Source organism: Mandrillus leucophaeus, unplaced genomic scaffold (assembly GCF_000951045.1).
Source record: "Mandrillus leucophaeus isolate KB7577 unplaced genomic scaffold, Mleu.le_1.0 Scaffold119, whole genome shotgun sequence".
NCBI classification, from domain to species: domain Eukaryota; kingdom Metazoa; phylum Chordata; class Mammalia; order Primates; family Cercopithecidae; genus Mandrillus; species Mandrillus leucophaeus.
Genome location: NW_012100209.1, coordinates 1,427,297 through 1,444,612, shown reverse-complemented (window position 1 = coordinate 1,444,612; position 17,316 = coordinate 1,427,297). Strand labels below are relative to the sequence as shown.

General features: G+C 36.7%; 1 protein-coding gene across 4 annotated transcripts in view; it reads left to right on the top strand.

The window, feature by feature from the left end:
• Window positions 1-11,452, top strand: part of FYB (FYN binding protein) — a 179,829-nt gene extending 168,377 nt beyond the window's left edge. For 3 of the 4 annotated variants that reach the window (XM_011966185.1, XM_011966203.1, XM_011966194.1), the window contains 3 exons: window positions 5,989-6,022; window positions 8,110-8,141; window positions 9,241-11,452. In XM_011966185.1, the coding sequence (XP_011821575.1) occupies window positions 5,989-6,022; window positions 8,110-8,141; window positions 9,241-9,263 (89 nt within the window). In that variant the 3' untranslated portion in view covers window positions 9,264-11,452. The remainder of the gene's footprint in view (window positions 1-5,988; window positions 6,023-8,109; window positions 8,142-9,240) is intronic. The other variant, XM_011966175.1, reaches the window with a different exon arrangement.
• The last annotated feature ends 5,864 nt before the right edge of the window (window positions 11,453-17,316 follow it).

Below are 17,316 nucleotides of genomic sequence, written 5' to 3'. Positions count from 1 at the left end.
TGTTGTGTCTTTGTTCTCATTGGTTTCAAAGAACATCTTTATTTCTGCCTTCATTTCATTATATACCCAGTAGTCATTCAGGGGCAGGTTGTTCAGTTTCCATGTAGTTGAGCGGTTTTGATTGAGTTTCTTAGTCCTGAGTTCTAGTTTGATTGCACTGTGTTTGGCTTCCCCATAAAGTGATTCTGCAAAAATGCCAGTGGCAAGTGGAGAAATGAGATAGGGGAGCGAAGGCAGCCAATAAAGTCTTATTATCAAAAAGTTACCACTTGGATTATTGGAGCTTGATCCTACTGGAGACCCCCAAGTGTTAGTGTTATCCCATCCAGTGGGAAACAAATTGGGATATTTATACACCAACTCCTGTCCTTCAGGAGCTGAAGCCTATTCCTGGGAAGGTAGCCAGAAGCCAGAGAAAAGCCATTAGTGAAAAAATTTTTAAATGCAAGTACTGTCAGTTGGATATGCAGTTACTCACATGGTAAGGATGCGGGTGTAAGGGAGAGGCACTAGGAGCATGTTACTGACTTTCAGGTTAAGTATTATTCTATGGTTTAATCACCTTATCTACTTAATTTCAGTTTCATTTTTCCTAACCTCCTGCCTTTCTTAATTTTTACAAACCTGCTTACTCCTTCCATGGACTGGGTCCTTGACATTCTTAATTTTTAAAAATAGCTAATTCATTCTTCACACACCTCTATAAGATTGTTTAACCCTCCCTTTCCTAGATGATTGCAATAGCCTTTGTAGTGATACGTCTATCTTTGCCCTTACACTCGGAATCCATTTCCCCACAATGTTATTCAAATATTATTTTAAAAAATACAGTATTTAGGCTAGCACATAAAACTCTTTATCATCTAGGCTTACCCTCACCCACTGCTGTTTTCCATCTACAACTGACACTCCAGAAATACAAACTATTCACTTGTCATTCCCTGAATAAATCTCGTGTTTTGGCCAGCCGCAGTAGCTCATGCCTATAATCCCAGGACTTTGGGAGGCAGAGGTGGGCAGATCACTTTACGTCAGGAGTTTGAGACCAGCCTGGCCAACATGACGAAACACCATCTCTACCAAAAATACAAAATTAGCTAGGCATGTTGGCGCACACCTATAATCCAGCTACTAGAGAAGCTGAGGCAGGAGAATCGCTTGAACCCAGGAGGCAGAGCTTGCAGTTAGCCGAGACTGCGCCTCTGCACTCCTGTCTGGTTGACAGAGCGAGACTCTGTCTCAAAAAAAAAAAAAAAAAAAAAAAAATTATGTGTTTCATCCTACTATGCTAGGAATTCAACTTGAAATGCCCATGATTCTCTATTAAAAACAACGCAGTTGTCATCTAAAATTAGAAGCACCCCCAGTCCCTACTCCCAGCCACACCATCACAGTTAATCTCTCCCCAACTCTACCATGATACTTCTTTTGCTGCTGTCATTGTCATTATTGTTTTATCACTCTATCACTCTTATTAGACTCTGAGCTTCAGAGTCACTTCAATGAAATGTTCTCAACATTGTATTGTCAACACATTACACAATGCCTTGCACCTTGCGTGGGCCTTGCTGGATTGAATGAAACAATTTGGAAACTGCAGTTGGATAGCCAGATGAAAGTCTGACATACAGACACTCACAGAAACAAGTCCGCTGAATACTTTAACTGGTTAGAAGACAGAAGTTCTCTCCTTTGGCTTTAGTGATGTAGTTAGATTGTTATATGCCATTGCAGAGCCTCTAAATCTTTTGGTTCCTTATTTCTGCATCTTCTGATTACAGATGCCTTTGCATTTGTAACCGAGCACCAAGGTGAAACTAATGTTATCCTTACCCTCCATTCTTCTTTAATCCATCAGAGAAAGAAAAGCATAGCCTATTTCAACCTAAAGTTTGTAACGATAACAATTAAAGGCTAAAGCAAGAACAACAATCCCTTACAATTACGGAGTGGGGCATAAGCCACTTTTACAGGCATTATCACATTCGATCAAGCCTCACCCATGAACTTGTAGAAGCTCCTACTGTGTAGGCATTGAAATCTTCAATATAAATTTCTGGCACATTGCCAAATGTTTAGTTTCTTGCTAATATTTATACATATTCCACAACTCTATGTCTCATAAGCTGGGAGTTTTCCCACCTCCTGTGACTGAAAAAAACTTTCTACAAAAAATGTAGAATGAGATACTTTTTGTCTGAGTTATTTGTAGCCAAAATGCTCTCCATTTTCTTTAGGCATCAAAGACCAAGGGATTTTAAAGGTGCTTTCAATCTTCCCAAATCCAGTTGATCATTTTTTTTTAACTTACATAATTTGTTTTCAATTTTAAAACAACACAGGCTCACTGAAAGAAAATTTTTAAAATTTAGAAAGTTAAAATGTTGTCCAAATATGAAGTTCCGGAAATAACAATAGAAACAGGGAAGAGGGGAAGAGTGAACATTTTTATAAAACTAGGATAATAATTTATATTCATATTATACACAACACACTGTTTTTTCTTTTATTATGAGCATTTTCCACTGAAATTGGACATTGTTCCACTTGCCTAGGTAAATCTATACAATATGATTTTCTTGTTTTTAAACTATGTGAGGCCAAATTGAGTACATTTAACTTTATTTCTGGATTTACCCACAACAAATGAAATAATGATGAAATAGTATATTTTCATTTTTATTAAGTAAAAATTTGAAAATATTAGAATGAAGATAATTTCCACTTTTCCGAAGATTATTTTCTATTTCCTTGGTTAATCTGTATTCACAATATCCTTCTACGAGGTGAGTCATTAGTCCTGAGACACATCTGCCCTGTAGCAAGCAAACGTTTGGGGACGAAATTAACTGGCACATATGGGGGGTGGGTGTTATTTTCCTAACTGGCTCTATCCCACCACATATTTCAAAACATTTGTTTCAAGCCATTATGTTCTGCTCTATAAATGTGAGGTTTCCAAATAATAATTTCATATGATATGTGAGAATCCCTGGTGTGCCCACACTCACAATATTACAGTGCTAAACATAGCTGCCCTTCTACATGATACAGACCATGATGAGATTGTTGTTGTTGTTATTTCTTGTGTTTATATTTTTCACTAACATTCCCTATAATAAATGTAGATATGTAACATGAGCAAACAGATTTTCCTATTGCAAAAAAATATAGATATATTTCTAGGACCTATAATGGAGAGATTATTTAAAAATTTATGGTAAGTCACTTGTTTTGACACTGTCATGAATCATGCTTTTAATAGAATGAAGTTTTAGCTGAGATTTTTAAAGGTACCAGACAGCAAAACCTGTATTCCATTAAAAGTCATTTACCCTGTAAAAAGGCTATATAATTGTGATTTTATAGCTAGCAAGCCCTATGTTATCACATCATTTCTGCAGCACAGTACCATCTCACACTCCATCTCCCTAATACATTTTTCTTAAATAATATTCCCAATTATTGATGTTTATGTATTTCACACAAACACACAGCAGCAACAAAGTGTTCAACACAGGCGAAGGCTGTTCCTTAGAACTCTTGAACACACAGATATAGGAGGGAATGGAAATACAGGTTGAGACTCTAAGAGAATATGTTTTTATAAGGAATTTGTAAAGTTGAGGTATTAAGCTGTTTATCATGAATGATTAACTTTGGTCATGTAAAGGACTGTTTTAGCTCTCTACATTTAGTGCTTTATCCAAGCCCGCAAAATTTTAGCATAAATTAGTTTTTAAAAATAGATTACCTAAAAGTGTAAGCAAATAAAAATCTTTAATTTCTAAAAATGGTGATCACATTCTCTTTGTTTTGAACTTTATATCTGATGCCGGAATAACTGTAGTCTCTAACAACAGTTTATAACTCTTATGTATTTCTCTATTTATCATCCAATTTTAGCTCAGAGAGTGTATGAAGTCTTACCAAATCATATGAGATTGACTTCAGTGTTGAAAGCTTCAGTTCGTATACATCATTATTTTTAAATTATTAACATCAACATGAGTATATTATGGGAACATTTACTATTGTGTTATTTTCCAATTTGTTTTAGGAAAAAATCCAAAATGAAAGCAGAACCCCCAATTTTAACTGATAAAAAGAAGTCAGTGGCTATTACTATCTGTAGAAAACTGTTCTAATTTTAGTGTAGCCCTAAGTATAGGTATAGCTAAAAAGTTATTTCAGTTATGAGGACGCTGATACAAAATCCACAATTTGTTCTATAAGCTTGTTATTTGCAGAGATTTTTCTCTTTTGAGAGACACATGTAGAATTGAATTTGTTGGACATGAGCTTATCTCTTTTAAAAAATTACACTAAATTATTATGTATGCCTTATTTAAAAAGAAAATCTGTTAATATGAAATGAACTGTGATATCAAAGCCTACCCACAGACTATAGATATTAATTGTAGATGTTCTTACATTAATACTTTTTGCTACTTTTGCATTAATTGAAATATGAAGGAAGGTGCAACATGTTCTAATTTTTTAATACTCTGAGTAGTATGTTATTGTGCTTTTATTATCTTGACATGTTTCATTACTTTCATATGTTCCTAGTGTTTCATTACTTTTCTTACTTCTAATTTTTTATACTCTGAGTAATATGTTATTGTGCTTTTATCTTGGTACATGTTTCATTACTTTCCTACTATGAGAATTCAAGGATAACTTTGATTCTTTATTTTCCAAATATGATACTTATAAATAGTTTTTATTAAAAAGTGGTAAGCTTCTTGATAAAATATTTTAGTGGAGTTTTTTTTTTTTTTTACCCTGTAACACTTCAAGGGAAAGTTCATTTTCTTACATGTTAATGTATAAATTCAGCTTTATGATTCTAACTTTTAAAAAATATTTTCATGTTTAATCAATGGCAATATGATATCAATACATTTAAGTAAGTTTATCATTTGTATTATTAATTTTTGCTTATGAGCTTTCTCCTTATAATTTGTAACATGCTTGCTTTGATTCAGAACCAAAATTAGATCTAAAGTGGACCAAGACCAATAGATTGACTCACTGAGAGAAATTATTTAGAGATTGTATTGAGGAAGCAATAAATGGTACTAATCTCAAGCATAAAACAGATTTTAGGCACTAACACAAAACTAACAATTCCAAAGATTAGTGATATTAATTAGATATCAGCAGGCATTTTCTTAAGAAAAATAGTTTATATTTTTCCTGAGAAATATGTGCACAATGAGGGGCAAATATAAGGTGCCCCTCATATAACAACAACAACAAAACTTAGCTTTCCTGCATAAAATATGGCTTATTTTCTACTTAACCAGGCATCACAGAATCCATAGTGTGTGCTCTTCCAATAATGCTTTTGCTCCATGAGTGATGAAATGCAAATGTTGATACTGTCCAATAGCAAAACAGTAGAGGAATTTCTTCCATACAGAGTAAAAGAGACCTGTTTGAGACTATTTACAATGCATAGTCCCCCTAGTAGTCAATAGCTGGCTGGCATCTGAAAGGGGAGTTGAATACAGTTGTATGTCTGCTCAATATAATAAAATTTTGTAAAGTAAGTCTTAGATCTGGTGGTATTTAAAATACTTACCAATAAACTACTTCTATAATCCATGCTTACTAAATTCTTCCTAAAACTGGATCATGGGGTAACACATTGAAGAAATAGATTAAAAATTGAAAGAACTCTGTTCTATAGCCTACAGAAGCTTAATGAAAAAACGTTGCTTTTTTATATTTAAAGGAGGAAAGATTGAAATTGGAGCAAAAAAGAGACATATTAGAGAAACAGAAAAGTTAGGGAGAAAAGGAGAAGAAAGGATGGACACAAAAGTAGACACAAGTAAGAAAAAGGGGTCATTTCCAGAGATAGATACAATTATTCAGTACACTATGATTACTCTATTGTGTTTTGATTTCCTGAAAGAAATACTAAAGATTTTTCAAACCTGTATTATTAATGAAATGTATTTTCTTTTTCCTTCATAGATGGTTATGTCCTTCGGAGTTATCTAGCAGACAAGTAAGCACATTTTCTTCTACTACTATGCTTGTGAAAAGAATTTTGTGCCTTTCTTTTAAAAATATTTCTAATCTTATTTAAATAATGTAACCTACTGAACTATCATAAATAAATTTAAAAACAATATGCTATACTAACGTTAACATGTTAGTATCCATAATAAAGGTAAGGTTTTCATAAAGTGCTACTCTTTTAAATAGGTAAGAAGTCCTTCTCATTTAAAATTGTACAGCTCATAGTTAATAGTTTTATATATTCATTAGGCTCTCAGCAAACACTGAAGACTGGTCAAAGCCAGTAACCTTTTCATTAATATTTTACATTTTACTTGCTAATGCAGTTGATTGAATGGAATTAATTTGGGACCAATTAGTGACTTCACAGTAGGTGCTAATATCACCTGTTAACAGTTCATAGTTTAGCCCTTAATTAAGGGCTTTGCTTCACTCACACTAGGCATAGTAGAGTACTATGTTGCCTTTTTTGGAAGCATGCCAGAGAAAAAGACAGTCGTCAATGATTCTTCTATTCTTATGAATAAGACATTGTCACAGTCTGTCACAGTCTGGTACTAGTGTGCCTTTGGAGTCCTCCGAAACATAAGATTCTGTCCCAAGTAACCCAGTGTAAGAAATGAACTCCATTATCAGGTTAGGTCACATGCCAGTGCAAAGATTTACAGAATTCAGCGCAATGAAAAGATCCATGAGGAGTCACAAACTGTGTATCCATCAACAACCTGACACCAATCAGAAAAACACAAATCGGTGTGAAGAGCTTTGTCGGCAAACCAGTAGTGGCCAAAGAAAAATAATCATAATACCTTTGTTCTCCTGAGCACATTAATCACAGTGGGAGGCATGAGACTTTCAATAGGTTTTGTTCTATGAAAGATACAAATTTTAAGGACAGAATGTGTGGCAAATAATAGGACAACATTTACATCAGTGATTATTACAGGCTGATTGAGAGAATTTAGAAAGCATACTCTGTAAGTAATTGTTGGTTCACCACCTATTGAAGCAAATACTTAATAAATGTTTATTGTATAAATGACAGAAAAATCTATCCTTCCTGCATTTGGATGAGATTTCCATTAGCCAAACCCTCCCTCCATCTCAGAGAAAAGATCCAAACAGAAGACATAGGGAACTCACAGCATCTGCCATAGTTGGCAGCAGTTTGAAGGGCCTGGTGCTGCTTCCATGATAAAGCACAGAGATTGTACAGCAAACACTAAGTCTGGTCTAAGTGACAAAGCCACCCTACATTTCTGAATTTTAGAAGTATATCTTACATTTCAAGGCAATGTTCATGTTTATAATACTCTCTATTTTTATTTCTTATATAATCTCCTGTTTCATTATAAGGTACTTAAAAGCAAAGCTTGTCCCTTACTCATATTTATGTCTCCTGGCACATAGAAGGGACTCAGTATGTTTGTCGGATAGAAAATACCACAAAGATTTAGGGCCAAGCAAAACCTAAAATGTGTAAAAGTAGCCAAAATTACTATCATGGATGCTGCCTATCATCATAAGTAATAGTTTTAAAATTATATAAGAATTACCATAATAATAATATCTTGGTTACTTATTCTGTAACTAATATTTATATATTTTATCATATGTGTGAGTTATAATTAAAATGTGAGAGTGATGCAACCATTTCCTATGCCAATTATTATTGTATTTCATTCACCATTTGAAATTCAAGTGAAAGTGTGAATCTGGTATTAACAGATATAAAAGTCCATTGCTGCTTTGAATTAAGGCCCCCAATGGGAGTGTTGTTCCATGATGTTTAGTACATTGTTAACAAACATGTCTTACAAAGATGAGTAAGGCGTAGTCTATGCTCTTGAAGGATGTTTTAATTATTCTGTATGTAAAATGAAACAGAGGACTAGATTAAGTCAATGAAAGAAGAGATAATGAATATCAAATTTATTTCTACTTTAAAATGCATACTTTGCTTAAAAGCCTTAATTGTACCATATAAAATCATACTGTTAATCTTCTATATATTGCTCTAATGCTAAGATGATAGTTTCTTTAAAATAAAAATTATTTTTTTTACATTTACAGTGACGGAGAGATCTATGATGATATTGCTGATGGTAAGTCTTATGTAGTACCACTCCAGCGAACAGTCATAGTGAATTTACTGTTTTTATAAATACTAAAAATAGTTTGTTGGATTAGAGACTTCCAATCTGATCAGAATTTGAATCATTTGAAAATGTTAGAAGAGGTAAATGCCCTGGCATAATGGGGGGACAATACCACATTTCCCACAAGATGGAAAATTAAGGAAAAACCTCATTTATTTCTTTGAAAACAGAAGTATAAAAATATTTGATAGATTTTTTTATTGTACTGTGACTCATAATAAGAATTTCTTTTATCCAAACAAATAAACATTTTTGGCAAATAGGTACTTATTTCGTAACCAGTAATACCAATATTCTCTAAGCATCATATAGTTCCAAACTATAAAAAATTAATCTAACTGAAATGATGCATGGTGTTGACCATGATGTCCTTTAGTCTTTCAAACTTACGATTCTTGATCTTTAATATCTTCAACCTCGTTCAGAGTGACTACCAAAAAGTAAATGTTTAAGTGCCGCGTAAAATAATCTTGAGTCTCATTTTAATAGAGAACAAATCTGTCCAGAAATTTTGTTGGAATTATAGACTAAATAATAAAAGTTAAATATATGGTCTTCCGTTTAACTGGTTTTTTTTTTTTTTTTTTTTTTTTTTTTTTTTTTTTTTTTTTTTGAGAGGGAGTCTCGCTCTGTCGCCCAGGCTGGGATGCAGTTGCCGGATCTCAGCTCACTGCAAGCTCCGCCTCCCGGGTTTACGCCATGCTCCTGCCTCAGCCTCCCGAGTAGCTGGGACTACAGGCGCCCGCCACCTCACCCGGCTAGTTATTTTTTGTATTTTTTAGTTGAGATGGGGTTTCACCTTGTTAGCCAGGATGGTCTCGATCTCCTGACCTCGTGATCCGCCCATCTCGGCCTCCCAAAGTGCTGGGATTACAGGCTTGAGCCACCGCGCCCGGCCTTAACTCGTTTTTTATAAAGTGAGCCAGTTCTATTTTTTTTTTAATCCTTAACCAAGAGAGTATGAATCACCCACATTTCCAAACTTGGAATACTTACAGAATATGTTTTTAATAACCATATTTAAATTTGTATTTTTTTCTTTCAGGTTGCATCTATGACAATGACTGACACTCAGCTTTGGTCATCCTGCTGTGTTCCTTAGGTGTCAGTGTGAAGTCTGGATTTTAACTGGCATGTTATTGGGTACCAAGAAAATCAATGCACAACACCACTTATTATCATTTGTTATGAAATCCCAATTATCGTTACAAAGTTTTTAAAGTTTGAACATAGAAAATGATCTCTGCTTAATTGTTATGTCAGAAGACTACATGAGTGAGATGTAAGAATTATTAAATATCCCATTTCTGCTTTGGCTACAATTATGAAGAATTTGAAGGTGCTTCTTTTAGACCATCGGTAAATAATCCCCCTTCAAAAAGTAAAAAGAAAAGAAAAAGGAAAATCCTTCAAGAAGAAATGACCTGTCTAAAAAAACCTAAGGAAGAATAATAATGTAAGAAAGGAAATTTTAAAACATTCCACCAGAAGAAAAATTATTGTTTATACTTCTACTTATGGTTATATCTTATATTCTCTATTCAAGTGACCTGTCTTTTAAAAAGGCAGTGCTGTCTTACCTCTTGCTAGTGGGTTAAATGTTTTCAAAAATTATAGCGTAGAAGAAGTTCTGTATAAAATTTGTCCCTATTTGTTAATTGTATATAAATGTTAATTATTTGATATGAATGTTATGCATTTAGTGTGCACATTGAAGTCTAAACTGTAGAAGAGTCTAAAGCAAGTTCTCTTTTTGCGGATTCACGTGCTAATGGTTTAATTCTGTGCTGTGTTTGAAGTACTATTGTAAGTAGAGTAGATCTGAATGAAGATAACCCTAAAATCATGAGGAATGGAAGAATGGACCTTGAAACTAGCTAGGCTTTTATGGCATGGCACCTCTTTATAATGAAGACACTTTTTAAAGTTTTTGTTTTTGTTTCAATTACTGCTGCATTTTTTTCTCTTTTTTTAAAAAACCGTTTTACTGGAAAGTTGGCCAGCAGAGGGAGCAGAAATTATTAAAACTCTAGTGTTTGGATTGGGCCGTTCTCTAACAGTACATACTCATTCCCAAAGCAATCCAAAAACAAAATATAAAGCCTTTGGGTTTCAAATGTTAAGAACACTAAATAGCATGATTTAAAAAATGAAAAATCCTAACACCTAAGAAAAGAAGATATTAAGTGCTTTTAACAACTCCTAGAGTACAAAATGAGCAAATCCTAATGCTGGCCCTTTTACTAATGAACCTTCAAGTGATATTGAATAAATTATTTATCTTCTCAGTTTCCTCATCTGTAAATTACAAGATTAGACTAAGTAAGTTTTTCCAACTCTTCACTACCAATTACCTTAGGCTTTTATAATGCTCCCCCTACTTCAGTCCCATGTTTCAAAAGCTTTTGTCTATTTTTTAAGCTCATTGATTAAATAATGATTAAAGCATTCTCCACATTTTAATATTACAAAGGCCCATTGGAGTTTCTGAAGCGGCCCCACAGAATTGAAATAATTTCAAATAACTGCAAAGGAACTGAAAATCTTCACAGAGATGAAGTGGGGGTTTCCATTAGGTGCTTTCAAATTTGATAATAAATCATCAACTTCCACTGGTCAATATATAGATTTTGGGTGTCTGAGGCCCCCAGATTAGAAACTACTAATCTCCAAAGATTCCCTCCAATTATGAAATATTTTGATGTCTACTTTTAGATAGCATTAGCCAGTATATGACCATGTGATGAATTTCTTTTCATACTACATAAAATTACCTGGTTCAAAAATGGTTTTTGTTTATTAAGTTTGGTAGTAAATATATATAATACACAGACAGAATAGTTTTTATGCTGAAGTTTTTGGCCAGCTTTAGTTTGAGGACTCCCTGATAAGCTTGCTAAACTTTCAGAGTGTCCTGAGGCACCTCCAACCATCCCTCCTCCTGCCTTCGTTGAGGCAGACTTGCACTGCAGTCTGACAGCAATTTTTTTTCTGAATGAGAATTAATCAATTCAATACAATGTCAGTTTTTAAAAGTCGAAGTTAGATCAAGAGAATATTTCAGAGTTTTGGTTTATACATCAAGAAACAGATGCACACACCTAGGAAAGATTTACATAATAGATAATCATCTTAATGTGAAAGATATATTTGAAGTATTATTTTTAATATATTAAATATGATTTATGTTATAGTCTTACATATGGAATTTTGTCACTTGAGATGAGCTGCAAATAAATAATACCTTCAATGGATAACCTTGCCTCCTACTTCATTAAAAAAATTGAGGCCAGCCAGATGCAGTGCCTCACATCTGTAATCCTAGCACTTTGGGAGGCCAAGGCACGCACGTTTCATGAGCCCAGGAGTTCCAGACCAGCCTGGGCAACATGGTAAAACCCTGTCTCTACAATAAATACAAGTAATTAGCTGCATGTGGTGGCACATGCCTGTAGTTCCAGCTACTTAGGAGGCTGTGGTAGGAGGATCACTGGAGCCTGAGAGGTTGAGGCTACAGTAAGCCATGATTGTACCACTGTCTCAAAACAAATTTACTCTGTCTCAAAAAAAATAAATAAATATATTTTTTTAATATTGATGCCATCAGGCTTCTTCTCCCTTAACTTGATCCTACATCTACAAAAGAGTCTTTCTCTGCATCGGACTCTGACTCTTTAGCTTCAGCCTCAGAAGATGGGATATCTCTTCTTCAAGATCAAACCTGCTAACAAGGCTCCTAATACTTTGACTCCTATTTTAGTGTCAGAAATTAAGATAACTAAATGCAATTCCTTTCAATTCCCTACAACCTTCGACCTCAACCCATATCCAGACACTGTCCCAGAGAATAAGATGTCATGCCTTAAATTCAAAGCCATAACCTTTGGATCCCATTTCTTCCTGCCTTTTCTGGAGTGTTCGTCCTTTACAATTCATTCTTTCTCATTCTCCTTCTCCCTTTCTTCCTCCCTCTCTCTATCCCTCTTCTTTAGGTTCTCCCACTGTACAGATTCCGTTCTCTAGACTTACAAACATTGAAATCTTTCCCATCTGAAAAACAACATGAAACTCTGCCTTAGGCCTAAAAACCTGTCCAGCTACAGCCCGTTTGGATTTTTTTTTTTTTTTTTTCTCATTCCATTGACTTAAAATGGCAGGGTACGTGTGGCAGCCAGGAGAATGTGCCTCAAAGACCTCCAACTATGGGGCATTTAATTGTCCAAAAGTCCTCAGCTGCTGCATTCTGAAATCCATTGCAATGTTTGTGCCAAGACCAGGCTGTTCTAGCTAATGACTGAGAGTTGCAGAGATACTGAGGCAGGCCTATTCCTGAAAGACACACAGCTCCTCACATGGCCAACTTCAGTTTGAGGACTCCCTGACAAGCTTGCTAAACGTGCAGAGTGCTCGGAGACACTTCCAACCACCCTCCCTCCTGCCTTTATTGGTACAGACTTGCACAGCAGTCTGTCAGCTCCTCCAGCCTTCTCCAGCTCCCTTCCCATTTCCTCTCACGCATGTATTCTTCCCCACCCACACATGTATTCCTCCCCTCCCACACATGTATTCTTCCCCACCCACACATGTATTTTTCCCCACCCACACATGTATTCTTCCCCACCCACACATGTATTCCTCCCCTCCCATTTTCACTCCATCTTGGTGTCTGCTTTCCAGAGAATCCAAACTGAACACAGGACATCTGAAGAGTTTGTAAAAATACACATTTTTCTCTGCAGATCAACAAATAAAAATCTCTGGGGAGGCAACTTTGGAGTTCATTTTTCCTTAACTCTAAATATGAGTTTAATACTCAGCCACGTTTGAGAATCTCCCATCCCTATGCATCCTTTGCCATATGCTCAGGGTATATTCAATCTTTAACTTACTGCAACTTGATCTCTGCTACGATTACTCTGAAGTCATCTCTATATGATATCCCGCAGGTGCCTGTAACTCATGGAAATCAGAAAGGAACCTTTTCTCTTTCCCCCTAAAATTAATTATCCCTCCTATAGATTTTACCTCAGTGACATCTGAATCATCCAGTCATCCAAGCTCAAGACATGGAGGCTGCTCTCTTTCTCCTCTTTTATTCTCCGTCTCTCCAATGAAATATCATTAAATAGAGCTCCTAGAAAACGAATGATTTTGTCTTATTTGTTTTTATATTTCTTACTTTATGTTGTATTTGAAGCCCTTCATTATATATTTAATAACGAAAGAATCAATGAATGATGTGTCTGCAAGAACTGTGTTAATTCTGTGGGCTGCCACTGTAATTTTTTCTTAATTACTATTTCAGATACTATAAGAGGTTAAATAAATTGATGACCAAGAAATCCCTATTTGATTTAGCAACACATAAGTCATTGGCCACCTTAGACAGATTCCCTGAAGCAATCAAGACCAAGCTGATTGCAATGATGTCACCCATCAGGCTTTCTGGAAACAGATGGGATAGAGTTTGAGGGAAGAGATGTCTATTAAGGATCAATATCTGTGAAAGGAACAGGAGCAGGCAAGATAGGGCAGAGAAAGAGGTTGAACGTGAACGTGATGCAAGTGTGACAAAGATTCAGCCGACCAGACTGGGGCCTCTGGAGTAAAGGCGGCCCAATACTTATCTTCCTTCAGGCCAAAATAGCCAGCCTTTGTGACTTTGCCTTGCTCATGGTTATCTGTGAGCCATCCTGGGAAGGTCATGACCTGTACAAGATGACATTGCACAATCATGAACAGTTTCCATTCTGTTCTCTCCAGGAAAACAGTAGGCTGTATGTACATTCTCCTAAAGTAGTCTGGAGCATAGGCACAATCTTCGGTTTTATTGGCAAATTTGGGAAATGAATAAATGCTCAACAGGTACTTCTCATCTTTGGGGGTTCATCTGCAACCAGCAATTCCTCTATAACTCTCTCCACAGCCTATTGAGTTAGAAAAGTTTCCCAAATGTTGGAAAGTATATTTAAATATCAACCTATTCATGGTCTTCCTCCTCAGTTTAGATAATGATTCAGTTATTATTCATGATTGGCAGCAAGCAAGAGAAATTTACTATTGCCCTTAAGTAACTTACTCATGAGTCAAACTCCCTACAGAGAGAACTCCATTGACTGTGCTTGAGTCATGTGCCTGACCATGTGGTGGAGGAAGGGAGGGTTCTAACCCTTCAGCTCCCATAGTAGCAAAAAGTCACCTAGAATTATCCTCTCAAACAAGACTACACTTAGTGGTGGAAAGATAATTTCCCAATAAAAAATTCAGGGAGGCCAGGCACAGTGGCTCACGCCTGTAATCCCAGCACTTTGGGAGGCCGAGGTGGGCAGATCACGAGGTCAGGAGATGGAGACCATTCTGGCTAACACGGTGAAACCCCGTCTCTACTAAAAACACAAAAAATTAGCTGGGTATGGTGGTGAGCGCCTATAGTCCCAGCTACTCGGGAGACTGAGGCAGGAGAATCGCTTGAACCCAGGAGGTGGAGGTTTCAGTGAGCTGAGATCACACCACTGCACTTCGGCCTGGGTGACAGAGTGAGACTCCGTATCAAAAAAAAAAAAAAAAAAAAAAATTCAGGGAAAGCAAACTCGACCTCATGAGTGAAACAGAGTATATAAAAAAAATTTTTTTGAAACAGGGTCTCACTCTGTTGCCCAGGCCGGAGAGCAGTGGTGGCATCATAGCACACTGCACCCTTGGCCTCCCAGGCTCAAGCAATCCTCCCATCTCAGCCTCCCAAGTAGTTGGGATTATAGGCATGTGCCACCAGGCCTGGCTAATTTTTTATTTTTGTAGAGATGGGTGTGCCCAGGCTGGTCTCCAACTTCTGGGCTCAAGTGATCCACTCATCTTGGCCCCCCAAAGTGCTGAGATTATAGGCATGAGCCACCACAACCAACCAAATATATTTTAAGAGAAGATCAAGGTATATTCTGCTTACACATTAAACACATATTAATATTTCTCTGATGTATTATTTTCCCTCAGTCTTCTTGAAGAATTTGGTCCTTTAGCATTCCTTGCTCACTTTTGATACAGACATTGTTAGAAAATTGGTTTTGCCATGTGAGAAACATCATATTGGCATGATGATAAATGGTAACTGATATTCAGTTTTGGTATGGAGACACTAGAGAAGGTGGGGGACTGTGGCAAACTGTAGAATATAAGCTCTGTCCATGGGAGTGAATTGCTAGTTATGCTGGGTATCTTCTGTTTGGCCCTCTGGATTCCCCCTCTCCAACCTTCTCCATCTTGTTCTGTGCCTCTTGAGACCAGCCATTATGGACTGCCTCAAGAGGCTCCCTTGACTTCTAGCTGCCAGTTTCACTGGGCCTGTAGAGGAGCAATAGCACTCAGTGAGAAGGACAGGCAGTGAGGTTTGGCTATTTATTTGTTCAGCATCCTCTCAGGGAAATCCTTACAAGCTGGAGGTGTCCTTTACTCAAAGGCCAGAGCTCTGTCGGACAGGCTTTTCCACATTGTGCTGGCTCTCTGGGTTCCAGTGCTTCTCCCTGCACTTGCTCCTTCAGGATTGCAACCACTTCCTGTGTTTACCAGCCCTAGGGGACTGTGTTTTACTTTGTGGCTTCCTGACATACTGTTCACACATTTGTAAACAATCCCTGAATGAAGCCTTCCTCAAATTTCCCAATTTGAGTTTGCTATTTGTTTCCCACGTAGGTCCTGTTGATGTATATATGACTCAACTCTGATGAATTGTGAGCCCTGTGTTGATTCTACTCTTTTTCAAGAGAAGCTGAATAGCAAGGTTTATATATAAAATTTCCACTTGTTTTTATCATAAATTCAATTTTTTAAATGCACTATTCAGAGCAAAAAAAAAAACATCTCTTTAGGCCAGATTTGGCCCATGCAGTTAATCTGCAATCTTTGCCATTTTTGATAAGAAATAAATCAGATGAAGGACAGGCCACTCTAGCTATCCAAACCTGCCAATAGTGTGGAAACTTTATGTACAGGTGAGTGATGGACAAGATGTATTTAGTGTCTATAACAGCCAGATTCCATCGCTTTTAGTAGCACCAAAGGCCATCGAGTAGTCTAATAAGAATATGATCATAAAAAAGTAATGTGACTGCACAACATTCTTCAGCATCTGAAATGTTGCAAATACCACCACCTGAAACCAAACAGAAGTCTAAAGTCAAACTGTGGTTTAGGACGTGCTCAACTGCGAATAATATTCTCATAGTAATGTAGGCTGTCTGAGGTCAGGTTGTTATCAGCAATGGAGAGAAGAAATATCTGCTATGACCACCAATGTAAGCCCTCTCATCTCAGTTCTTGGAAATAGATATTTGAAATATTGTCATATTTTTCAAAAACTTTATATTAAGTTCAGTATTTAGTAATGTAAACCACATCCTCCCTTTCAACTTGATGATCTCAACACATATGTAATCACGCATGAAAGCTTAGGTCTCCATCATGTCTCTAGCAGCAGTACTAAAGGGAATCTTTTTTGTTTGTTTGTTTGTTTTTTGAGACGATGTCTCACTCTGTCTCCCTGGCTGGAGTGCAGTGGCATGATCTCGGCTCACTGCAAGCTCCGCCTCTCGGTTTCACGCCATTCTCCTGCCTCAGCCTCCCGAGTAGCTGGGACTACAGGCGCCCGCCACCACGCCTGGCTAATTTTTTGTAATTTTTTTTAGTAGAGACGGGGTTTCACCGTGTTAGCCAGGATGGTGTCAATCTCCCAACCTCATGATCCACCTGCCTCAGCCTCCCAGAGTGCTGGAATTACAGGCATGAGCCACCGCGCCCAGCCAGGAATCTTTTTTAAGTTAGGATGGAATTTAGGTTACTATACTTAAGCAAATTCAATATGTTTGTCAGAGCTTCACCCTAAATGGTGGAAGCTGTGTTAAGTAAAGCACTGAAATCCTCCCACATGCCTCAGGGGACCTGAGTTTTCTTTTGGCTTCTCATCTTTAATACCTATGGATCTAAAAGAGGTACACTAAGCTATCGTGGTTACCTAACTTCCAAGATCTCAATAAATGTGCAGAACTACAAAAAACAAAACCACAAGATATTAAAGAACACATATAGGTGTTTGTCCATTCATCTAGAGGAGAAACAACAACCAAAGACC